Source organism: Cervus canadensis, chromosome X (genome assembly GCF_019320065.1).
Source record: "Cervus canadensis isolate Bull #8, Minnesota chromosome X, ASM1932006v1, whole genome shotgun sequence".
Classification (NCBI taxonomy): domain Eukaryota; kingdom Metazoa; phylum Chordata; class Mammalia; order Artiodactyla; family Cervidae; genus Cervus; species Cervus canadensis.
Genome location: NC_057419.1, coordinates 129,482,040 through 129,507,710, shown reverse-complemented (window position 1 = coordinate 129,507,710; position 25,671 = coordinate 129,482,040). Strand labels below are relative to the sequence as shown.

General features: G+C 44.6%; 1 protein-coding gene, 1 long non-coding RNA gene, 2 other non-coding genes and 1 pseudogene across 4 annotated transcripts; 4 read left to right on the top strand and 1 right to left on the bottom strand.

The window, feature by feature from the left end:
- Positions 1-2,838: 2,838 nt before the first annotated feature.
- On the top strand, positions 2,839-7,340 carry LOC122435736 (annotated as a pseudogene).
- Positions 7,341-8,868: 1,528 nt separating this feature from the next.
- Positions 8,869-8,941, bottom strand: TRNAG-CCC. The gene has a single exon. It is a non-coding gene; the product is annotated as a tRNA-Gly (tRNA).
- Positions 8,942-12,590: 3,649 nt separating this feature from the next.
- RPL39 (ribosomal protein L39) lies at positions 12,591-16,093 on the top strand. Its single transcript, XM_043459680.1, has 3 exons — positions 12,591-12,781; positions 14,404-14,507; positions 15,884-16,093. Exons 1-3 carry the CDS (start codon positions 12,632-12,634, stop codon positions 15,930-15,932), a joined length of 303 nt encoding a protein of 100 aa, XP_043315615.1. The 5' UTR covers positions 12,591-12,631; the 3' UTR covers positions 15,933-16,093.
- On the top strand, positions 15,305-15,438 carry LOC122436177. Its single transcript, XR_006267935.1, has one exon. It is a non-coding gene; the product is annotated as a small nucleolar RNA SNORA69 (small nucleolar RNA).
- A 3,574-nt stretch (positions 16,094-19,667) lies between the features above and the next one.
- On the top strand, positions 19,668-24,316 carry LOC122435973. The gene is made up of 3 exons (XR_006267754.1): positions 19,668-21,798; positions 22,725-22,917; positions 24,157-24,316. It is a non-coding gene; the product is annotated as an uncharacterized LOC122435973 (long non-coding RNA).
- Positions 24,317-25,671: the final 1,355 nt, after the last annotated feature.

Here is a 25,671-nt window from a genome sequence, read left to right as displayed (position 1 = left end):
TGGGTGCCCACTAGGATGGCTATAATTTTTTAATAGAAAATAAGCATTTGGGAGGTTGAAGAAAAAATTGAACTATTATGCAGTGTTACAGGGAATGTAAAATGGTACAGCCATTGTGGAAAATACCCCACTAGTTACTCAAAAGGTTAAACAGTTACCATATGACCCAGCAATTCCACTCCTAGATATATATCCAAAATAACTGAAAACAGGTACTCAAACATACTGGCTTCCCCGGTGGCTCAGTGGTAAAGAATCCTCTGGCCAATGCGGGAGATGCAGTTTGATCCCTGGGTTGGGAAGATAGCAACCCATTCCAGTATTCCTGCCTGGGAAATCCCATGGACAGAGGAACCTGGAGGACTACAGTCCATGGGGTAGCAAAAACAATTGGACACAACTTAGCAACTAAACAACTCAAACATAATTGCACACCAGTGTTTATAGCACTATTCATAATAGCCGCAAACACAGAAGCAACCCTGCTGTCCATCAACTGATAAATGGATAAACAAAATGATATGTCCATACAGTGGAATATTATTCAGCCATAAAAGGAAAGAAGTACTGACACATGCCACAATATGAAAGAACACTGAAAAATTACATTATGTGAAAGAAGCCAGACACAAATGATCACATAATGTATGATTCCATTTATATGAAATGTCCAGAATATGCAAAGTCCATAAAAACAGAAAGTGGTTGCCCAGGCCTGGGAGGAGAAGGGGACTGGAGAGTGACTGCTAATGGGCACAGGTTTCTTCTTGGGGTAATTAAAATGTTCTGGGCTTAGATACTGGTGATGGTTGGTGATGATACCTTATGTACATACTAAAACCCACTGAATTATACACTTTAAAATGGTGATGTTTATGGTATATGAACTACAGCTCAAAAAAAAGGATGGGGAGAGTAATTGAAAAGTACATATAGACAAATCTCACAGTTTTGTTATAAAGGAAGGAAAACAGAAGTAGTTGGAAAGGGAGTTGTGGTAAAGACCAGGTTTTTGTTTTGAGTGGATTTTTAAGATGGGAGAAACAACCACGTATTTATCTGTGCATTGATGGGAACAATCCAGGGAAAAGCAGGGACAGAAAGGGAGAAATAGTCAGAGGCAGGTTTCTGAATAGGTAACAGGGATTAGGATCCACTGTAGGAACAGGACAAAGGTAGAGAGGATTGGAGTACAGTGCTGGTAGCTGGCATATGGTAGGTGAGTTGTGGAGTTCTGTGATTGCTGAAGTTTTCTCAATGACTAGGAAGCAAGGCTGTTGGTGAGAGTGAGAAGGGAGGAAGCAGGGCTGAGACAGTCATCCAGGCCAACAGTGGGCAAACTGTGGACCAAGCCTGGCCACTGCCTATTTGTGTACAGCCTGCAAGCTGAGAATGGCTTTTGTATTTATGTTATTTTTCAGTCACTCAGTCGTGTCCAATTCTTTATGACCCCATGGACTGCAGCACGCCAGACATCCCTGTTGTTCACCATCTCCCAGAGCTTGTTCAGACTCATGTCCATTGAGTCGGTGATGCCATCCAACCATCTCATCCTCTGTCGTCCCCTTCTCCTCCTGCCTTCAATCTTTCCAAGCATCAGGGTCTTTCCCAATGAAGTCAGCTCTTCACATCAGTTGGCCAAAGCATTGGAGCTTCAACTTCAGCCTCAGTCCTTCCAATGAATATTCAGGATCGGTTTCCTTTAGGATTGACTGGTTTGTATTTATAACTAATGGGAGAAAAAACAAGAGAATAATATTTTGCGATATAAAAGAATTCTATGAAATTAAAATTTTAGTCTCTGTAATTAAAATTTTATTGGAAACTGATCACACCCATTAGTTTATGTACAGTAGCTACAGCAGCAGAGTTGACTAGCTGTAATAAACATCGTATGTCACCTGCAAAGCCTAAAATATTTGCTATCAGAAACAGTGTGCCAGCCCCCTGATCGAGGCCCTTTCTGGGACCAGGGGTCACCTGGGAAGCTGTCAGGAATGCAGACTCAGAACCTCTCATCTTGGACTTGCCTGGTGGTACAGCGTATAAGAATCCACCTGCCAATGCAGGGGACACGGGTTCAATTCCTCATCCGGGAAGATTCCATATGTAATGGAGCAACTAAGCCTGTGTGCCACAACTACCAAAGCCTGCATGCCTAGAGCCTGTGCTCCGCAACGAGAAGACACTGCGATGAAAAGCCTGCACACTGCAACTAGAGAGTAGCCCCTGCTCACTGCAACTAGACAAAGTCCAAGTGCAGAAACGAAGACCCAGCTTAACCAAAAGAAAAAAAAAAAAGAACCTGTCATCCATGTCCAACAAATTTCCCAGGTGACTCGTGTGCATGTTGAATCTTGAAGAGCAGTGCTCTAAGAGAACCAGAGGGTGGCCACCCGCGGGGAGTGCAGAGCTGCAGGGCAGCACTGAGGGCCCACTGGAAGTCAGTGGCTGTGAACCTCACGGGAGGCCAGTCGGTCTTCTTCAGCCTCATTCAGCTGCCAGAGGCACAGGCTGTCAAGCAGGTGGAGAACTGGATTTACCAGGGTTATGGTTTCTCCAAGCAAGTACAAAAAAGGGCAGGGTGTGGACAAGTGAGTGGCTGATACAATTTAAGTGAAATAAGGAGGGAAGAGGAGACATGGCGCGGCAGTGGAGGGAATAGGGAAAGGGTGTAGTTTCGATGGCTGGGTGGTCCTGGTGAGGTGGGAGCATCGTCAGTACTGGGGTCCTACAGGAAGTTAGCTGCAAGGAGAGCAGAGAGTGGGATCGTTGTAATGTTGAAGGCAGGGCAAAGGAACAAGAGGCTACAAGTGAATGCTGAATTCACCCGGAATCATGACAAGGAACAGTGCTGGAGAGAGCAGCAGTGAGCCAGGAGCTAAGTCTTCAAGGAATGGGTGGGAGAGGCTGGGGGACACTGCAATGAAAGAGCGCATGGTTGTGCTGGGACTTGCATCAGTGGCCCCTGTGGGTCTCCTTGTTTCCACTCCTTTTGAAGCTCTACTCTGAGGAACCCTCTTGGCTAGGCAGAAGTGCTTTAGGGGTTCCTCAAACAAGAAGTGTCCAGGTCAAACACTGAAGCTGTCCACTGCCCTGAGGGGCCTGTTCTGTTTTGTCAGTCTGAGGTATTTGAGTTCATTCAGGCATTCATTAAGCTTCCCTTGTAGCTCAGTTGATAAAGAATCCGCCTGCAATGCAGAAGACCTGGCTTCAATTCCTGGGTCAGGAAGATCCCCTAGGAGAAGGAAATGGCAACCCACTCCAATATTCTTGCCTGGAGAATCCCATGGACAGAGGAGCCTGGGGGGCTACAGTCCATGGGGTCGCAAGAGTCAGACACAACTTAGCGACTAAACCACCAAACCAAGGTCATTCATTCATTCATCAAATATTTACTGAGCACCTACCATGTGTAAGGCACTATTCTAGGCCCGGGGAAGACAGCAATGAACAAAATACATAATCTATGACCTCATGAAATTTACATTCTAGGGAGGGAGTTAGGCAATAAAGAAAGAAAAAAGGACTTCCCTGGTGGTCCAGTGGCTAAGACTCCATGCTCCCAATGCAGGGGACTCAGTTTTGATCCCTGATCCGGGAACTAGATCCCACATGCTGCAATTAAGATCTCGCATGCTGCAACTAAAAGAATCCACGTGCTTAGTCAACTAAGACCCAGTGCATCCAAATAAATAAAAACAATAAATATTAAAAAATATTCATTTGCCTGCATTGGGTCTTAGTTGTGGCACGTGGGCATGCAGGGCTTAGCTGCTCTGTACCATATGGGATCCTAGTTCCCCAACAAGGGATTGAACCCACATCCCCTGCATGGGAAGGTGGATTCTTAGCCACTTAACCACCAGGGAAGTACCAAATAATAAATACTAAAAAAAAAAAAAAAGAAAAAGACTCCTCGAATCCAATGCAGGGGACCGAGTTACATTTCATCTATAGTTTTGTCTTTAGACCCATGTAAAAGTATCTTTATGTTGAAATATAACACCCATACAGAAAAGCACACAAACCCAAAGTGTTCAGCTAGATGAATTTTCACAAAGGGAACACACCCATAGAACTAGCACCCAAATCACGAAATAGAATGTGACCAGTGTCTCCTCCCCCCACAAGGACAACCACTATGCTGACTTCTAAAGGCACAGATTAGTCTTGCCCAGTTTTGGTTTTTTGACAAAAATGGAATCATACAGTAAGCATGTTTCTGTGTCTGGCTTCCTTTGTTCCACAATAGTGGATGTTTGTGAGATCCATCCATGCCATCATGGGTAGCTGTAGTTTGCTTATTCTCATTGCTGCATAGGAGTGGTTCACAAACATTTTAGTCTTTAGGATCCCTTTACACTTAAAAATTATTAAGTGGGAAGACGTTTGTTAAGGTTGTGGGCTCTACCCCTCTGCCAGATCAGGAAGCTGGGAATGCACCCTCAGATGCCGCGACTGGTGCCTAACCGTAGCCCCTCCACTACTCGTGATAGATTCCTGTGGCCTTTTAAATGATTGAATAATGATAAAAATGGACCCAAAGTGACTTCTCTACTGAAGCAGAAGATTCTTATTACCTTCCATTAACTCAGTTTAGTCTTTGGGGCAGAATGAGTGAAGTACAGAAAACTGAAGAAAAGAAAACCTCACTTTAGAACTTTCTCCATGATTATTCTTAAACCCTGCCTTTCTATTTGTTTTAATTTTGCTGTGAATTTATAAATAGTGAAGACCAAAGAAATAGAAAAAACATTTGAGAGCTTTATACCAAGAAATTTGCCTTGAAAGATGCTATTCTTGGAGGGAAAAGCATATCAAGTTCCTGTCTTTTTTCTTTTTAACAAGGTTTCTTATGTCCTTAGATTTTGAAGGATAAGACATATAAACTCATACCTGCAGACTATTTTTAGCAGCTGTGTAAGAATAATGAGATTTGTAAATTAAGGGCTTTGTAATGTGGATGTTTTGCTACTAGAGTTGACTACTCAGAAAATTTTTTTATAGCTCTTCAATGTTTTATTTTTGATCTATCACTTCAATGACATTATTTGACCAAACAGAAGTCATTCTGTCTTTCTAAGCTATGACCTTGTTATGAACAGTATCTGCATTCACTGTGCAAATGTCCATGTATTATCTATTTAAGCAACATCATAGTGCCATCACTCAAGGAAGTTGAATAAGGTGAACATTGATATAGCTCTTTCCCCTTCCCCCCATTTTTTAAATGTAACAAATACTTTTTATGTTTCCCTTCCCTTTGCCCTTTCCCCTTCCCCTTTGGGAAACATGTCAGGAACTAGATCGTTTAAGACGAGCAATTGAGGGGACTGAGAGATTGATCCACACAGAGCCTGGCTTCTTTGTGCTTCATCGTAAGGCATTCTGCTGGCCAGCCTAATTAAGTACCCTTTTAACAAGAGAACCTCATGAAAATCCAGCTGGCAACTCAAGAAGTTCAGGAAGCAGGACTGCAGAGGTTATACTCTGGGATCCTGGTCATGAGGTCGGATGCCTCACCTTGTTAAAAAGAGACACTGGACCTAAATAGTGCAGCATGACTTTGTTCCTGCTTGGCTAAATTTCTCAACACCACAGTCAGCTAAGTCACCTACAGTGACTTTCGAAAAACACGGAGAGCACCTACCCCAAGGAGATGGTAGATTTGGAGTAAGCCGTCGTAGACATAATTCCTCTGATGGCTTTTTCAACAATGGATCTCTTCGAACAACAGGAGGTTCTTGGCACCAGCCCTCCCTGTTCCGCCACGATTCTGTGGACTCTGGTGTCTCTAAGGGAGCATATGCTGGAATCATAGGGAACCTATCTGGTTGGCATGGCTCTTCACGAGGTCATGATGGCATGAGCCAGCGTAGTAGGGGTGGCACAGGAAACCATCACCACTGGAATGGCAGCTTCCACTCCCAGAAAGGCTGCCTTTCAGGAAAAGCCACCTACAGATATCAGGGAAGAGAAGAAAGAAGGTGGAAAAGTTGCAGTTTGAAGAGGAAGACTTTCCTTCTTTGAATCCAGAAGCTGGCAAACAGAATCAGCCATGCAGACCTATTGGGACTCCTTCTGGAGTGTGGGAAAACCCACCTAGTGCCAAGCAGCCCTGAAAAATGCTAGTCATCAAAAAACTTTCCAGAGAAGATCCTGCTGCTGCCTTCTCTGCTGCATTCACCTCACCAGGATCTCACCATGCAAATGGAAACAAATCGTCAACCATGGTTCCAAGTGTCTATAAGAACCTGTTTCCTAAGCCTGTACCACCTCCATCCAAGGCCAGTGCATGGAAAGCTAACAGAATGGAAAACAAATCAGGATCCCTTTCGTCTAGCTGATAGTCTGTTTTTACCAGTCCAATCCCTGTTACCAAACCACTAGTACTGGCTGGTGGTGTAGTTTTAAGCTCTCCCAAAGAAAGCCCCGCCAGCACCATTCCTCTGATTGAGATCAGCTCCTCTTGTCTGACCAAGTTGACCCACAGAACTACTGATAAGAAGAGCAAATTCCTGAAGACTCTGAAGGATGACCAGAATGGAGACTTCTCAGAGAGCAGAGAGTGTGAGAAGTTGGAAGATTTGGAGGACAACAGCACACCTGAACCAAAGGAAAATGGAGAGGAAGGCTGTCATCAGAATGGTCTTGCTCTCCCTGTAGTTGAGGAAGGAAAGGTCCTCTTTCACTCTTTGGAAGCAGAGCACAGGTTACTGAAAGCAATGGGATGGCAGGAGTACCCTGAAAATGATGAGAATTGCCTTCCCCTCACAGAGGATGAGCTCAGAGAGCTCCACATGAAGACAAAGCAGCTGAGAAGAAATGGCTTTGGAAAGAATAGCTTCTTACAGAGTCGAAGTTCCAACCTATTCTCCCCTAGGAGAAGCACTTGCAGAACAGAGTTTGAGGACTCGGCCATGGAGACAAGTAGCAGTGAGACATCTGATGATGATGCCTGGAAGAAGGCATAGAAATGCTCACAGTTAAATCTGACCCAGTAAACTCAGCTTGTGTGTTTAGGGGTTATACAGAAGAAATCGTTCTTTCCTTTTCCTATGTTATTGTTGAATACTTCATGCACAAGGGAAATAATCATATCCCAAAGAGAGAGTGAGCAATTGGCTTCTTTAGCTTTTGTTTTTGTTCTTCCCTGCTATCTGCTTAATAGAGAGAACTTCGTGTGGTGGGAAGAATTTTTAAAACACACACACATACACAAAGTATATATGGGGCAATGTACAGGTGGGAGCTGGCAGTCCTGAGTGAGGAGGAGACACTGGTTTGCAGCAACAGCTTCTACTACCAGCCCTTGGGGCACTCACCCCTCTACTCAAGCAATCACTGTCAATGACAAAGTGACTACTGAAGTTATAAGTGTATTAAATTAATGCTAATAATTTGGATATTTTATTTCTTTCTGCTTGGGTCACCTTAGCCCTTAACCAAGCATATGTGTTTTTTTCCCCTTTATTTTTCTTTCTGGGTACAGCTATAAAATATTTGGATATAGGAAATATTGTGTTATTCTTGCAGCCTTGATATTCAGGGTGGATAGTAAAATATAAATTTTTGTGAGATTTCAAAGATAAAGATTATTTTGATAACATTATTTACAGATTTAAAAGATGTAGTTATCACAAGTCTGTTGAGGGGGAAAACTACTGCATAAAATAACTAACTTGGAATAAATATTTTGCATCAGTTTGGATTGTCTTGTGTAAGAAGTATATTTACTTTAAAATTAGATGAGTGGATTTAGAGGTCTGAGGAAAATCCGAATTCAGACACACCTGTTTCTCCTTTTAGCAGATACATTCTTGATGCAGAAAAACATGTGCAATAAACTGCTGCTGCTGCTGCTGCTAAGTCGCTTCAGTCGTGTCCGACTCTGTGCGACCCCATAGACGGCAGCCCACCAGGCTCCACCGTCCCTGGGATTCTGCAGGGTTGCCATTTCCTTCTCCAGTGCAATAAACTACCAGTAATAAAACCAGAAAAAAAATATTAAGGACTCCAAAGGGCCTTTAGGGCTTCCCTGGTGTCTCAGATGATAAAGAATCCTCCTGCCAATGCAGGAGACCCAGGTTTGATCCCTGGATGGGGAAGATCTCCTGGAGAAGGAAATGACAACCCACTCCAATATTCTTGCCTGGAGAATTCCATGTACAGAGGAGCCTGGTGGGCTAGAGTCCATGGGGTCACATAGAATCAGACATGACTGAGTGACTAACACTTTCACAAAGGGCCTTCGTGTGGATTATTTCTATCGATGTTTACTGAATTAGAAATTAAAACTGAAAAATATTTAAACCCCAAGAACACACAAGCATACATTCTATTGTCTGTCAGAGCAATGAAGTCATTACAAGTCATGTAGCCTCTTTGATGGTTGGATGGCATCACCGACTCGATGGACATGAGTTTGAGCAAGCTCTGGGAGTTGGTGATGGACAGGGAGGCATGCTGCAGTCCATGGGGTTGCAAAGAGTCAGACACGATTGAGCAATTGAACTGAATTGAACTGAACCGAGTCTCTGAAACCCCACAGTACACCCGTGAGAGGACAAGAGTAAAAGATGACTTCTTTGTATTATTATAAAAATAATTTGACCCTGCAGGCCCTGTGAAAGGGTCTTGAGGATCTCCCAGAGTTCCCTGGATCACACTTTGAAAATTGCTGCTGTACAATAGCCCCTGGTAAATATACCACACTTTACATGTTCAGTTGAAGATAGATAGTTTCCTGTTTGGGGTTGTTAGAAATAATTTTGCCATAAACAATTTAGTACATGCCTTTTTTCAAATTAAAAAATACATATATTTACTTTTTAAAGCCACACCCTATGACATGTGGAACCTTAGTTCCTTGACCAGGGATCGAACCTGTGCCCCCTGCATTGGGAGCACAGAGTCTTAACCACTGGACCACCAGGGAAGTCCCAGTACATACTTCTTGATGCATATTTGTTCATCTTTCTGTTGGAGAAACATCTAGGAGAGGAAATGTAGGGCCATATAGAATGTAAGTGGAACCATGGAAAATATTTACATGATTAAAAAACAAAATTAAATTTACAAAAACAAATTCTTTCTTCATCCATCTTTTGTCCCTCCTAACTTGGGAAATGACTGTTGTCCTTTTCAAGGCAAATTTCTTTCCTGCTGCTCTTCAGCCTGCCCACTGTGTCCACTGAGACCCCCACACTATTAAACCTGGGTTTCCCTGCATCTTTAATGTCTCTCCTTCCTGCCTTCCTCTCCATGATCTACCAGAAACCAACTCCTTTTTATTTTTTGGCCGCACTGTGCAGCATGGGGGATCCCAGTTCCCTGACCAGGGATCGAACCCATGCCCCCTGCATTGGAAGTGCAGAGTCTTTACTACTGGACTTCCAGGGAAGAAGTCCAAGAGAGTATTTAAAGCCATGATATTGGATGAGGTCATCAAAGGAGAGAGTGTATATAGAAAATAGAAGTCCAAATCTGAACCTCAGGGCTCTACAATGTTTAAAAAAAAGAGAGAGAGAGATAAGAAAGTGAGATAAGGAAGAATCTGCAAAAGAAACTCAGAAAGGGTTGCATGCAAGGTAGAAGGAAAACCAGGCAGAACAAGTGCCCGATGAAGCTGTAAGAATTAAAAGGATGATTTATATAAGCTCTTAGCACAGTGTCAGTCACACTCTAAACCTGAGGAAATGGTAGCTATGATGATGATGATGACAATGAAAATTCATCTATTAAAGGCTTATCTGTTGCTCCTTCTGGCCGCCAAAAATAAAATACTGGCTCTTAAATAAATAATAAAAATCCAAGGTAAGAAGCTTCACTTGAATCAAATGTAAATTTGGATGAGGGTCTGAACCTAAACACTAAGTGGGATTAAAGTCACTAAACTTCTGCTGTTAAAAAGTGTAGTTAGGCTTTCGTTGGTGGCTCAGTGGTAAAGAATCCAGCTGCCAACGCAGGAGACACGGGTTCGATCCCCGATCCGGTAAGATTCCACATGCCCTGGGGCAACCAAGCCTGTGGGACAAAACTATTGAGCCTGTATTCTAAAGCCCAGGAGCTGCAACTACTGAGCTTATGAGCCACAACTACTTAAGCCCAAGTGCTCTAGAGCCCACGCTCCACAACAAGAGAAGCCACTGAAATGAGAGGCTCGCACAGTGCAACTAGAGAGGAGTCCCCACTCGCCACAACTAGAGAAAAGCCGGTGCAGCAACAAAGACCCAGTACAGCCAAAAATAAATAATTAATAAAATTTTAAAAAAAGACCCATAATTATTTAGGTATTCCCTGGTGGCCCAGTGGTTAGGCCTGTATGGTTCCACTGCAGGGGGCATAGGTTCAATCCCTGGTCAGGCAACTAAGATCCAGCAAGCCATGCTGCTCGACCCCAGTAACTACTAAATTGGGCTCAAGCTTTCCACCATTTCTATATTCTAGCATCCCATGGCCCAAGGCAGAGACCTGGCACTAAGTCCTGTTAATGTTACGTCAGAATCATCTCTTGATCTTGTTACTTCTTCTTCTTCTTTTTGGCTGCACTGGGTCTTCATTACCACCCCCAGGCTCTTTGATTCGGAACTTGGGCTTTCTCCAGTTGCAGTACTCAGGGCTTCTCTTGTCGTGGAGTACGGGCTCTAGAGCTTGCAGACTCAGTAGTTGTCATGAGGGGGGCTCTCTAGTTGTGGTGTGCAGACTCAGTTGCCCCTTTGTACATGGGATCCCAGTTCCCTGAACAGGGATGGAACCCACATCCTCTGCATTGGAAGGTGGATTCTTAACCACTGGACCATCAGGGAAGTCCCCTGGTCTGGTTCTTCTTATTCAATGTCATGGGGACTACCCTACTACTTTGTGCCACCATCCTTCTTACTGAAACTATTTCCAAAGCCTCTTACCTAGTTTGTTTGTTCTATCATCTGTCACTATTCCCCAGTCCAGGGATTCATAACAAGTTTTGTGCCATGGAACCATTTGGCAGTCTGATGAAGTTTATGGAGTTATTTTCAGAATGTTTTTAAATGCATAAAACAAAGTACATTGGATGACAAGACAACCAATTGCACTGCAATAGAGCTATCAAAATATTTCCTAAAAGAAATGTGTACTATAGCAATATACAGGATTAACAGAATTCTTGTGGGTCTAATAGCTACTATAATTTTAAAGTGATGAGCATATAAATGACATTTTGAGACATCTGCATCAACTGCAATGTGATATGAAACCATCTTTGATTGCTATTGGTGACCAAGTCACAGGTACTGCCAATGTCACTGTAATTCGTTGCCTACATTTGTAAATGATGCACTACACTTCAGAGTTTGATGAGAACGAAGTTGTGATTTTTAAAATTTCCATCCACATTCATGTACCCTGTGAATCCTATACATTGACCCTTTCCTGGTGGCTCAGATGGTAAAGAATCTGCCTTCAATGCAGTAGACCCAGGTTTGATCCCTAGGTAGGGAAGATCCCCTGGAGGAGGGAGTGGCAACCCATTCCAGTATTCTTGCCTGGAGAATCCCATGGACAGAGGCGCCTAGCAGGCTACAGTCCAAACAAAGAGGCAGACACGACTGAGTGACTAACACTTGTGGACTCTAGGTAAAAAACCCTTACCTAAATGTATTACTGTAAAAATGCTTGAAGTGACTGAAAAGATAGAGGTCTTTAAATGGGGAGAAGAAAAAGAAGAAAACGGGGAACATTAACATCCAAAACGTGTGCCACTAATTCCTATACATCTTGCCAAAGGTGAGTTACAAATTCAGTCTGAGCTTTCTAACAGTTGAGGAAACGTTTTGTCCAGAACTTTCTCAGTTTAGAACTTTGACTGGGGCCGTGGTCATGCAATGGTAAGTAGTCTGCCTACTGTAAAACATTGATTGGTTATACAAGGCTATATGTCATTTATATCTCAATAAAACTAGAAGGGAAACAAAAAAACCTTGCTTTGTAGCCTCTTGCCTAGACTAAAGCCCCACTGCCAACACCACTGTACCTTCCCATCCCGCAGCACACACCCGACGGTACGAGAAGCGACTGCCAAGAAAGAACTGTTGCTTAGTCGCTAACACGACTCCGTGCAACCCCAGGGACTGCAGCCTGCCAGGCTCCCCTGTCCATGGGATGTTCCAGGCAAGAATACTGGAGTCGGTTGTCATTTCCTTCTCCAAGGGATCGTCCCCACGCAGGGATCAAACCCTCTCCTGTATTGGCAGGGGTGTTCCTTGCCACTTAACCGTCAGGGTAGCCCCGCAGAGAAGCAGGTGTGGGTGCAAATCCGGCCTGGCCCTCCCTGGTTGGGCGTTCGCGCTCCCGCCCGCGCCCCTTCGCGTGCTCACTCCCTAGCCGAGGACCGAAGTCCCTAGCGCTGGAACAAGACGTCTCCCCCGCCCTCTTTGGAGATAGCCCCGCCCCCCCCTTGCTTCTCCCGCCTTCGAAAGGGTTTCTGCCTTGGCATTTATCATGGACCGTCTGCCTCACCCATGACACAACGTGCCCCTGGCACACTAACAGGCTCGTAAGGAACCCAGTTACGGAACTGAAGCATAGCAAATTCCATTTCGCACGAACAAGCGCTGTTTCCCACAGTCTAACGGGAGCGTGCGCAGAGATGGGCCGCCAGGGGGCGTTGATTGGCGCACAGCGTGACCGCCCCAAGCCCCGCCCCCGGCGGCGCCTTCTAAACACGTCCTTCCGCTCACTTCCTCCTCTTTTCTCTTCTCCGCCATCCTATGTGCGGTTGAGTTCTGTCCGCACCATGGTGAGTGCATCCGTTACCATCGGTTCCGGGGTGGCTTTCCGAGACCTGAGATCTCCGCTAGCTCCCCGGTGCCGCGGGCTGCGTCGAGGTGTGGGACCCTTTTTAAGGCCTTTTCCAGGGGAGATGGGAGTTTGGCCTCGGCTCCAACCCGAGGGCCTGGCGGGAAAGGAGTGAGCTAGCACCTAGGGAGGGGCGGGCTTTGCCGGCCCCGCAAGGTCCGAGAGGGCGCTCTCTGTTGCAGGCCGCTACTCAGGCGGGCGGGGATTCCCGTTTTTCCCAGAGCGAACTGTGTTTCTGGGGCAAGAAGTCGAGGGGGCCCACAGAAACTGGCCCGACTTCGGGATGTTGTCAGTGACACGCGGGATGTTTCGGTCGTCGAAAAGGGAATGTGGACTGCTGGTTTTCGAAGACTTATTAACTTGGGAGCCAGAATTCTTCCACTTGATGAGATTATAGGATATTTTAGCCCTTTGTTCGGGAACTTGAACGTTACCCAGTTTAAACTCATGGAACAAGGGGTGATGTGTGAATCTGTGTGTCATTCGGGCGTTCTTCGTAAAATGCTAGCTGCGTGCGGATAGTCACTGGCTTTTTCCTGTGATAGTACCTTGGAAAATTTTAACTGTATGTGATTTTAGGTGTGGAGAGGAGCGGTATCTGGTATTATACGGTTTTTTTTTTTTTTAATACGGTTTTGTTAACAGAAATTTACAGTTGCTGCTATGAGCTGGGAGAGAGGAGTATAGTCTTTTCCTTCTTTGTAATAACGCCTGTTATGCAAGGGTGTGTTGGGCCACATGGGTCAGATTTTAAACCAGCACTCAGGCCGTTTCTCTGGACTCTACTGCACACCGGGGAGGGAGGTGTTTGGGGTTAGATTAGATGACCCATGGAGAAGGAAACGGCAACCCACTCCAGTATCCTTGCCTGGAAAATCTCATGGACAGAGGAGCCTAGTGGGCTGCAGTCCATGGGGTCGCAAAGAGTCGGACACGACTAAGCGACTAACACTAACTAGATGACCCAAGTTCTTTATGAAAGCCAAAAAAAGAGCGGGAACTTGGGAAAGTGACATTTTAAATAGAGTTAATTTAATACCAAGATGGTCGGTGAGCTGGAACAGATCTGCCAAATGTCAGGGGCTTTGTGTAAGGTGGCGTTTTCTTTTTTTTTGAACGCACCGCGTGGCTTGCGGGAGTCTTAGTTCCCGGACCAGGGGTAGAAGCTGGCCCCCTGCAGTATAAGCACAGATTCCCTAACCATTGGCCCGCCAGGGGATTCCCAGTACCCTGGTGTACAAAACAGGGCACTGAGACTGGTTGACTTGCAAGTTGTTGTTCGTGAAAACCATGTGCTCTAGTCCCAGCCTTCAGTGATGTGGTCCTCTCAGTCCTAGGGTGACAGCAGGGAAGACTGGAACACAGTCTTCCCTTGTATCTGTGTCTAGCCTTGTATCTGCCCTGGGAGAAGTGAGGAACAAAAGCAAGGGGCAGTGATGGGTTTAGCATTGAGAAGGGTTTTGGGCATATGTTAAGCATTTGAATATTTGTTGGATTTAGAGAGTTCCTAATTTTTGAATAAGTTCTGGTATTGCTGTTAAATTAATTGCATTTCCTTCCCAGTCTTCTCACAAGACTTTCAGGATCAAGCGATTCCTGGCCAAGAAGCAAAAGCAGAATCGTCCCATTCCTCAATGGATTCGAATGAAAACTGGCAATAAAATTAGGTAAGGACACACTCCCCCACTCATGTGTTTTGTTAAATTTAGGATTTCTTTGAGTGCACAGTTGAAAGTTATATGCAGTTTAATTTTAATCTTGTGCCACCATTCTGAAATTCTTTTTTTTTTAATGTGCTTCTGGGTTTCTGAACAGCAGCCAGCCCACAGCTGGGCTTAGGGGCAGACACTCCTCCAATATTTGTAAATTTCCTGGTTGCTTTCTCTCTGAGCCAGAACATAAGGGGGCTGTCTCATTACACATCCCAGTGGGAATATCAGAAAGTGTTTATTTTTTCTGAAGATTGAAAGATTTGCTTTTCCCCACAGAATTGAGCTGATGGTTTTAGGAGAAAGACATTACTAGAATTTCTCCAAAGGACCTCTAGGGTCATCTAGGTTAACGCTAGACAAAGCTGGATCTAAGACTCTCCTGCATGCCTTTCAACCAAAGTATTTTCAAAGCATTTTTAAGCTGACATTGTAGGGTGGGCCTAGCAAGTGAGTCCTTGCCAGGATAAACACTGAAGCTCAGGAGTGCAAGATTGTGAAGCTAGTGTAGAAGTCTGATTGGGTTGTATGGCAAATAGAAGTGGAATTGTCTGTGGGAATCACTCACTGTAGCTTTATAGGCCAATTAATTGCAACCTTTGGTTTATTGTATCCCATCCAGTGATGGTAGGACCTGCCTTTGTAGTTGTGAGAAATGAAAGAAATGTATGTAAAGTTTTGTGTAGCTCAGTAGAGGGTACCTGCAATTATCAGATGCTGGTCTTTTGCTCTGTGGTCTAACTTAAAATGCAGTGAAAGCAGGTTGCAATTACAGTGCTTTCTTTTGTGGAAGTACTGACATTATCCTGCTGAAAGAAAATCTGTGTTGATCGTTTTTTGATTTTGCCATTTATGGGGGTAAAATCATGACAGATTGACATAAACAGTTGATGGCCTTTGAAGTAACTGAGGATGTTAATGTATTAACATTATGCAAGAGCTTTTTGTACATGTAACCTATTATGTAGAATGACTGGTTTGATCTAGTGTAGTAGTTGGGGTTATATATCTCTGTCTGGGTCTGCTCCAGGTCTGTTGAATCGAAAGTAAGTGAGCTTCTCTACTACTTACTCCCAGTAAAGAACGAGTGTGTTTTCCTTAGCCTGGAGTCATTTTGAGAGGTAAAAAATTGATTTGACTAGTTCTTTAACACATCTAGCAAATCATTTTTTACTCTCCAAAAAGAACTCCAAACTTGCTAAAGAAGGGAAAATGGAACCCTTTGCTTTCAAAGATTTTTTTTTATGGTACTTTTAAGGCAAAGTTTCTGGTGAGTAAGAGCAACTAATTTGAGGTCAGACTACCTTTGTAACTTGGTATTTCCTTCTGTGTAGGTACAACTCCAAGAGAAGACATTGGAGAAGAACCAAGCTGGGTCTATAAGAAGCGTCACATAAAAAGTGGCACACATGTTAAGATCACTTATTTAAGCAGCCGTATCACAGTGAGAACATCACTACTGTAATGCTTGGCTCCTGATGTTTCTTATTTCCTCAAAACTATCAGTCTGAGACCAGTAATAAATATGATACGTTACGTTGGAACTGTTATTGTATTATATGGTTTGTGATGACGTACTGAATAAATGCTCCTGTCAGGACACAGGGCTGTCCAATGATAGAAATGTTCTCTAGCTACCAAGTACTTAGAAGTACTAGTAAGTACTAGAAGCTAGTAAATTAGGAACTGGCTTTTTAAAAGTTTTGTTGTCTTATGGTTCCCTATAACTAGCAGCTCTTAAACCTACTGTTACAGGAAGTACACATATGTGTCATCCTTTTACCTGAACGCAGCACCTTTTTAAAATAAACTGTTGGGGGGGGGGGATGCCTTGCCACAAGACATGCAGGATCTTAGTTCCCCAACCAGGGATTGAACCCACTTGGCTGCCAGGAAAGTCCCATAAAAAGCATGTTTATATGCTATTCTATGATGTGAACCAGGGTTTGGCAACTGGTCTCCCACCTGTTTTTGTATGGTCTGTGAACTAAAGCTCTGCATTTTTAAATGGTTGAAAAAATCAAATATTTTTGACATTTAATAAATTCAAGTTTACCTACCAGGCATTATTCCTAGGTACTTGGGATTAACCAATGGATGGATAGACAAATGTATGTTAGGCTAGTAATAGGCCAATACATGGGCCATAGCTAATGTCTGGGAAAGATGCGTGCCCAATTACTCAGTCGTGTCCGACTCTTTGGACCCCAGGTGCCTCTGTCCATGGGATTTTGCAGGCAAGAATAATAGGGTTACCATTTCCCACTCCAGGGGATCTTCCCCACCCAAGGATCAAACCCACATCTCCTGCATTGGCAGGCAGATTCTTTAATCACTGGAGGGAGCCAAAATGCCCTAGTTACCTGTGGAGTTAGGTTGGGACTGCAGCAGGGCGAGGGGGATCCTGTTTGGTGTTATCTACCTACCCAGTTTGTACAGAGCCTGTGCTGGAGCAAGCCAAGAAAACAAGTGACAGGAGCTGTCAGTGTAGCAAATGGGGGTAGGGGCCATACACAGCCAAGGGGTCCCTGACTTGTAACCACACTAAGACCACATGACCACAAGGACCACTGCTCACCAGAAGTTTTTAGAATGGCTGCCAAATAACCAGCCTAGGAACGTGGGCGCTACCAACAGATCTTGGAAGCACATTTTCTAGTTTACGAATCCCAGATTTCAAATATTTCCTCTTCGTGCATCAGTCTTTGCTTTATATTCAAAGACAGCTGCCACTGTGAACAGCAAGGCAGAGGGACTTGATAACAATTGACAGTCATGGAAATTCCTAGCCATTTGGAGTCTTAGGGATACCTCAGTCTTACCATTCAGAGTAGGTGGGAATTCCTGAGCCCCGGGAATTTATGAAAAAGCTAAGGTCACATGGCAGAGGGAGCTTTCTCTAAAGACCTTAAAAAGGAGGGTTAAAATTGAAAGAAAATGATAGACATTTTGGGTGGATTGGTTGGCCGTGTAAAAGGGGTTTCTTTTAAGCCTGGGGTGGGACAGGTCCTGGATCCAGTGACTCCACACCGCCTTGTTTAGTCAATAAGTCGTATGGGACTCTGCGACCCCATGGACTGCAGTGCCAGGCTCCCAGTATTTGTTCTCTATGAACTGGATCCCTTATTTCCTGAAGGGAAGAATAGGAGCTTTGAGATGTGTAGGACATAACATTTACCTTTAAGAGGTGAAGTGTAAGGTCAGCTTTTGAAAAGACAGTCAACCCCGCGGTGATGCTGCCCATCTCATAATGGCCTACTAAGAAGCAGGCAGCAGCCGAGTCGTGGCCAAGAGTTGGCAGTCTGGAGGAACAGGACCACAGAGTCAGCCTTCCAGTTCTGTTGGTGCACCAGCTGTGAGCCTCAGTGTCATCTGCAACATGGGGCCAATGGGACCTCCCTCAAAGGGCTTTGAGGATTGAAGTTAATAATGCACAGAAGCAGTTGATTGAATGACTGGGAAAAGGGAGAAGAAAGGGGAGTGAGCAGAGTTAAAAGTTTTAGTGTGGGCTGTACTCATGCTCAGTCACTCAGTCTGACTCTTGGGACCCCATGAACTGTAGCCCACAAGGCTTCTCTGTCCAAGGGATTTCCCAGGCAAGAATACTGCGGTGGGTTGTCACTCCCTACTCCAGGGGATCTTCCTGACCCAGAGATCAAACCTGTGTCTCCTGCTTTAGCAGGCGGATTCTTTGCCACTGAGTCACCTGGGAAGCCTGGATAAAGCAAAAATAAGACACAGGGACTGAAGATGGTGGGAAGGGGCAGGTTGGCATGGGGGAATCAGGCAGATCTGATGTGGAATTGATGCTCAATATCAGCCTTTAGATAGATACCCGTTCCCTTCTATTTCCATGATTTGCATTTGGAGTAGAGTCCCCTCGAGGACTTGGAAAGAAAGGAATAGGGTGACTTAAGAGCTAAAATCCTGGGCCTTACACTTGCCTCCAGTTGAATCCCAGCTCTGTTCCTGAACCAGAGATTGACTGGAGAAGGGATAGGCTACCCACCCCAGTATTCTTGGGCTTCCCTGGTAGCTCAGCTGGTAAAGAATCTGCCTGCAATTGGGGAGACCTGGGTTCGATTTCTGGGTTGGGAAACTCCCCTGTAGAAGAGAAAGGCTACCCACTCCAGTATTCTGGCCTGGAGAATTCCATAGACTGTAAAGTCCATGGGGTTGCAAAGAGTCGGACGCAACTGAGCAACTTGGACTTGAAGGATTGAATGATAATGTCTGTAAAGGATTAGTTATACCAGATAATCCTCCCATTTTACAGATAAAAAAAGTGAAACAGTTCTCAAACAAAAAAATACTATTTTTTTTTTTTTAAAGCAAATTCCCTGGCAGTCCAGTGGTTAGGACTTGACGTTTTCATTGTGGTGACCAGGGTTAAAAAAAAAAAAAATTACATAATTCTCATTCCTGCTAATAGTCACTAACAGTTTGAGTAACTTATGTTGGCAGGTGACTGCTCTCAGCAGGAATGTCAATGAGAACCAGGTTGAACAGGGAATAGATTTTTCTTGGAAAGAACAGGGTGAAATATTAACCATTTACACTTCCCTGAGGGTATTTTAGCCCAGAGAAGCAAACATGAAGCCCTTGCTTATGTAAAGTGAGTATTTGAAGAGCCAGATGCAAGTATGACCTTCTGGGTATTGCAGTCAAAAGAGCATGCCGAGAGCCTATGCCTGTGCGTGTCATATATGCCCGTCTAGGAATGCAGGAAGGGAAGGTGGCAAACCCTCAGAGAAAACGAATCGATCCTTCATTGGGAGCAACTTTCCCCCCCAGGGGATGTTTGGCACTGTCTGGAGACATTTGGTTGCAAAAAATGGGGGGAAGGGAGGTGCCAGTGGCAGCTAGAGGATGTTTAGCCAAGGATTCTGCAGAGTCGGACACTACTGAGGTCACTTAGCATGCACACATGTTGCTAAACATCCTTACATCCATAGGACAATCCTCTACAACAGAGAAGTGTGTGTGTGTGTGTGTGTATGTGTGTGTGTGCACGTGCACTCAGTCGTGTCTGACTCTTTGGACCCCATGGACTGTAGCTTGCCAGGCTGGAATTTTCCAGGCAAGAATACTGGACTGGAGTTGGTTGCCATTTCCTTCTCCAGGGGATCTTCCCCACCCAGGGTTCAAACTGCGTCTCCTACATTGGCAGGCGGACTCTTACACCACTTCACCACCTGGGAAGCCCACAACAAAGAATTATATGGCTGAAGATGTCAATAGTGCTGAAGTTGAGAAACCATGGTTTAACAGCACTGCAGCCAGCCAGAGTCAGCTTCTTGAGACAGATGTGCTGGGCTCACTACTCCCCCCTCCAACTCTTCACACTACTCCTGGGATAAATCTCACTCTTAACATGGCCCCAAAGGAGTAGGGGTGGCTCCCACCCTCTCTTCACTCACAAAGTTGGGTCCAGCCGCACCGGCCTCTGGGTCTCTCAAAGCACAGCTTCAGCCAACCTCAGCCTTCCCACTGTTATTCCCTTGACTTGGAACATTCTCCCCCTTCACCCAGTGAACTCCCATTCATCCTTCAGGTCTCAAGCTACTTCGCACCTTCAGGCGGTGACCTTCCCTCACGGCCCCTCTCCCCTCAATCTAGTCAGGTCCTGCTGCTTAGTACTTCTTAAATCACCCTGTGAGTTTCCGTCCCGATTGTAACTGTAAAGGTCTATGTGTGGTTAGTTGATTGATGGCTGTCTCCCTCACTTGACTGAGCTCTACAAGGAGAGGTCAGTCTTGCTCATTGCTGACTGCTTTTATGTACCAGTATCTGGCATAACAGAAGTGCCCAATAGAAGCATTTGTTGAGTGAGGAAAGCAGGCACTCAATAAATTTGTTGAATGAATGAGGAGAGGGACACATATGGGAGCAAGAGCAGTACAAAATGTGTGCCTTGACGTGTGTTTACAAGGAGTGAAGGACGAATGACTTGCCTGGGGAGTTGGGAAGGCCTCACCCAGGTTCACAAAGAGGCCAGTGGTGTGTGTGCACGTGCATGCATGGTAGCTAGGCAACTGGGGTTTAAGGTGCTAGGGGAAAAGTTGGAGACAGGCACATCATGAAAGCTCAGGCATAACTAGTAGGGAAAGGTGAGAACTTACCAGCACTCACCCTCTGTTCAGGTACCTTGTCACCACACTGCGGGGCCGATGCCTTCCCTTGAATTCTGGTCACTGATGAGGCCACCTGCAGCTGCCTAGAAGCAGCAGGACGGGACTCATGTCTAACCCTGATCCTAAATGGAACTGTGTTCTCCAGACCAATTTGAATAATTTAGATTCCAGCAGAGCTGATAATACAGATGTTTTAGAAATGTTTCATAAAGACAAAGATGCCTATCTTTGAGTGAGAGAAATGATAGAAAAAATGCACCAAAAAAGCCAACACCAACAGCACAGGCCAGGCAGGCCAGAGGCATTTTCTAGAAGAAGCAAAGAAAAAGAGAAAGTTTCAAAGTTAACAACTCCTCTTAACAAAACACCAAAACTCCCACTACTATCAATACTGGAATTACAGGCCATTTTAAAAAATTCTCTTGAAATACAACATATACACAGAAAAGTGCCTTTTCCCTAAGTGTGTACCTCGATGAATTTTCACAGGGTGAACTCAATTGTGTCACCACCACCCAGATTGTTTAAGTTTGCTCTTTTCTGTGGGTATTTTCAGAGGCTTCCAAGAATACTGAGACACAGGAAAGATGACATGTCAAGGACACCAGGGATAATCCTGAAACATATTAGATAAATCTCTGAGCTGTGGGATTTGAAAAAGACATACCCTTTTGACCTGAGACCAAATTCTTCGGTTTGAGTTGCAAGGAGTTCAAGCAGAGTCTAATGTTTCTTCTCTCCAGACACTCAGGGACGAGTCCCAGGTTCTTGTTTGGAGCTGCTTGTTCTGCAGAAGCCTTTGTAGCTGCCTTCCTCACACCCTGGCACCTCTTTCTGAGAGTTCTCTGAGTCACTTATTTAGGTGGGTTCCAAACAGCAAAGGGTAGAGGTAACTTAATGTTGTTGTCAATTTGTTACTGTGGTTGTAATCAAAATTTTTTGTCTAATTTTTGGTCACGCTGTACAGCATGCAGGATCTTAGTTCCCCGTCCAGAGATCAAACCTGAGCCCCCTGCAGTGGAAGCATGGAGTCTTAACCACTGGACTGCCAAGGAAGTCGCTGGAATAAAAAATGTTTAAAAAAGAAAAAAACTGTAGGGGAAACTTAATGCAAGGTATATAGGAACTTTCTGTAATATTTTTGCAACTTTTCTGTAAACCTCAAACTATTTGAAAATAGACCATTGATTTTAAAATAAAATGACCAACCATACACCTAATCCTAGGGGTGAAAGTGATTGATTAAGCATGCACTTTAAAGCACTCAAGGAGACATGCTGATGGGCGAGTGAGTCCCTGGTATGTTTATAAATCACCAAAGGCTGTCGAGCTCCACCAATGATGTCTACATCATAAACAACTACCTTAAAGCAGTGACTACTCTTGTTGGTTCCCCATTTGTTGGCAGAGGAAACATACTGTTTGCTGTTTTTTTTCACAACCCTCTGGGTCGTGCTTTGGTTAATTGCACGGAGACTGCGGAGTGACAGGGAAAGCTCACAGAGCATTGCAGCTGGGCAGGTCTGGGTTTATATCATGTACATTTCATTCACTACTTTAGGGGAGTTACTTAAGCTCCTTGAGCATGTATAAAATAGAAGTGAATAATACTGTGCCACAGACTTGCTGTGAGAATTACTTGAGATGGCATGTCCAAAGTGTCTAGTCTATTGCCAGACTTAGTAAATGGTAGCAATCATGTTTGAGAGTTTCTGGTGTAAGTTAGTTAGTATTAGTCACTCAGTCATGTCCTACTCTTTGCAATCTCATGGACTGTAGCCTGCCAGGCTCCTCTGTCCATGGGATTCTTCAGGCAAGATACTGGAGTGGGTAACCATTCCCTTCTCCAGGGGATCTTGCCAACCCAGGGATTTAACCCGGGTCTCCCTCATTGCAGGCAGAAGCCCCCTCCTGGTATAAACCTATAACCAATATTTTTTCTTCTTTGTTTCTTTTTCATTCCTTCCTCCCTTCCATCCATTCTTCCTTGTTTCTGTCCTCCCTCCCTGCCCCCCTCCTTCCTCTTTTGTTTTTTGACCAGACTGGGGAGGGGATGGACAATATCTGTTTCAGCAGGAAATAACAGAAAGCTGACACTGGTGTAGACATTCAAGTGCAAACTGAAAACTGAAAGTGAATGGATAAAAAATAAGCTGCTATAAGACTTGTTAACTTAGGGAGAAAGTTGAAGTCTGGAGCCCAGTGCTAAGAAAACAGTAAACAGTCCCAAGAAGGTAAGGATATTCATCTCCAAATAGGAACAGTGAAGAATAACCTTCATTCATTTAACAAATATTTATAGAACATCTACATGTGCCAAACAGTGTGCTAGCTGCTGGGGTTACAGTAGTGAATAAGTGACACGTGGATGCTGCCTGAGGGATCTCAGTCTAGTCCAGCGGCCACACACATTCCCTTGCAAATTTCTTGATTTAATACTTGTGTGTGATTCATGCTTGTGTTTTTTTTTTATAATAAATGCATTTTAAAAATGAATGTCATGACCCATTAATAGGTTGCATTTGCAGTTTGAAAAACACTGATGTGGACTGGGACGTAGACACATATACAGTGTTATAAGTGCAATGATAGAGAAGTATTCCTCGGGGTCAAGGGAAGTATTCTGAACTCACATATTTTTAAAAAGTTTGGTTAAGGCTGATGCCAAAACAGTATATGTCCCTAGTGTGAGATACATTTTTACATCTTGAAATCACCAAAGTGACACTCATATGTTTGTAATATGCATACACATATATTTAGCATGTAATTTGGGGACCCCAGGATGGCAACATTTTATACAAACAAAAGCTTTGTGTTTTAAAAGACACCTTTTCACTCACATTTTGAAAACACTAGAGATAGTATGTTTTTCCATTATCCATTGTCAGGCAACAAACCATCCCCAAACAGTGACCTAAAAGCAGCATTTTGTTTCTGTCATCATTTTCACTTTGTGGGTTGGGAGCTGGAAGGTGTGCTCCCAAGCTAGCTTTTACACTCACATGTTGGCTGCCTGGGTGTTGCTTGGCTTTTCTCTCCACATGGCATCTCAGCCACCAGGCCTGTCTGTGTGGCTTGGGCTTCTCACAGTGTGGTGATCTCAAGGTAGTCGATTGCTTAGTTGGCAGCTGGCTTGACTGAGTGTTGCAAGAGACAGGAACAGGAAGCTGTTGCCAGTCTCCAAGGATCCAGAAACTGACAGGAGGACCAGCTTCATGGCTTCTGACCCACGCAGTCACATGGGACCCTGTGCTTAGTTTGATGCTCTGCTTTTGTGATCTTGAAATTCTTAATACATTTTTTGGCGGGGTCTCTCATGTTCAGTGTGGGCTCTGCCCAGTATACCTCTCTGGCTGTATTTTATTGGTCTAAGCATGGAGCCTACCTGGATTCAAGGGAGGGGGATAGAGACCCCACCTGTCGTTGGGAAGAGTATCACAGAACTCGTATATGTCTTTAATCATTCACAGCATGGTAGGAGAGAGAGCATGGGAAGACTGGAATCAAGAAATCTGAGGGCTTTCCCTGGTGGTCCAGTGGCTAAGAATCTGCCTTGCAATGCAAGGGACACTGGTTTGATTCATGGTCTGGGAAGGCCCCACATGCCTTGGAGCAACTAAACCCGTAAATCACAACAACTGAACCAGCACTCTAGAGCCCAAGAGCTGCAACTACTGAGCCCATGCACTGCAACTACTGAAGCCTAAAACCCTAAAACTCGACAACTAGAGAAAGCCTATGTGTGGCAATGAAGATCCACCACAGCTTAAAAAAAATTAAATAAATAAATATTAAAAAATAAATAAATCTGAGGCCTAGTCCCAGTTTTACGACTACGATGAGCCTGCTACCGACAAACCATGTCACCTTGGGGACTTCAGTTTTCTGCCACTCAAAATGAGAAAATTAGTTCTAGAATCATGAAGCTCTAAGGCCACATTTGTGACTCTCTAAATGTATATCTGATTCATTAGAAAAAGTGTTTCCACAGTGCTTACCAAAGGGAGCATGGGAACAGAAGATAAATGAGCTCCAAAGGAAAAAGCCTGCAGATCTAAATTCAAGCTTCCAGCCCCCACTTGTTCATTCTGCAAGCACCTAATACAGAGGCAGACACAGGGTGCTGGGTGCTGGGCTGCAGCAGTGAACCATATCAACAGGTCCCCATCTTCACAGGCTCATAGTCTGCAGGGGACAGGCGAGTGTGTCGACCGCCAGGGACCCTGATGCTGTGGTGAGGAAGGCACTGGGTCCTTGGGAACCTATCCTGAACATGGGAGGGGAGGAGGGGCTGAGGAAGAGCAAGCTGAGCCCCCAAGGCCAAAGAGGAATTAGATCTGGGGGGTGGAGTGTGGTGTGTTTATATCCTACACAGAGGAGACAGATGGTGAAAAGGCCCAGTCAAAAGGAGAACTAATTTAGGGACTTGAAAGTCAGTCTGTGTGGCAGGAGTATGGAAAGGGGACATCCTTGGGGGTGGTGGGAGAGAGTGCCAAGAGGAAGTAGTGATGAACCAGGAAGCTGGAGAATGAGCAGAGGCCAGATCACTAGGAGACCCGACTCCTTGAGAGAGAGATTGGATTGCATCTTGAGGCTCAGAAAAACATTGAAGGGATTGAAACTTGACAGACACCTATCTGGTTTGGGTTTAAGAAACCACTGAGGTTAGTGTGTGGAGTGCTGAGATCAGACTGGCTGCGGATGGGGCAGGATCGGCTAGAAGTAGAGACTAGTGAGAGGCTGTGGTTTGTCATCTGGGTGAAAAAGGATGGTGACCAGCATCAGGGCAGAGGCAGTGGAGACAGAGCTACATGGGCAGAGGAGACATTTCCTAGAATCAAGAAGACTTGTGACTGAGTATAAGTGGAAGAGGAAGAGGGAGGTGGCAAGGATGACGCCCAAATTTCTGGCTTAAGAAGGTGGATGGTAGTGTCATTTGCTGAGAGGGAAAGACCATGAGAATACTGTTCTGGTGGGAAAGTAGA

What these genes read in the sequence shown, in the direction of transcription:
- RPL39 (XM_043459680.1), top strand. Translation starts at nt 12,632, where the DNA reads ATGGGCCGCCAGGGGGCGTTGATTGGCGCACAGCGTGACCGCCCCAAG. An exon ending in TGAGTTCTGTCCGCACCATG is followed by an intron (nt 12,782 to 14,403) that starts GTGAGTGCATCC and finishes TTTCCTTCCCAG; the next exon opens with TCTTCTCACAAGACTTTCAG. An exon ending in AAAACTGGCAATAAAATTAG is followed by an intron (nt 14,508 to 15,883) that starts GTAAGGACACAC and finishes CCTTCTGTGTAG; the next exon opens with GTACAACTCCAAGAGAAGAC.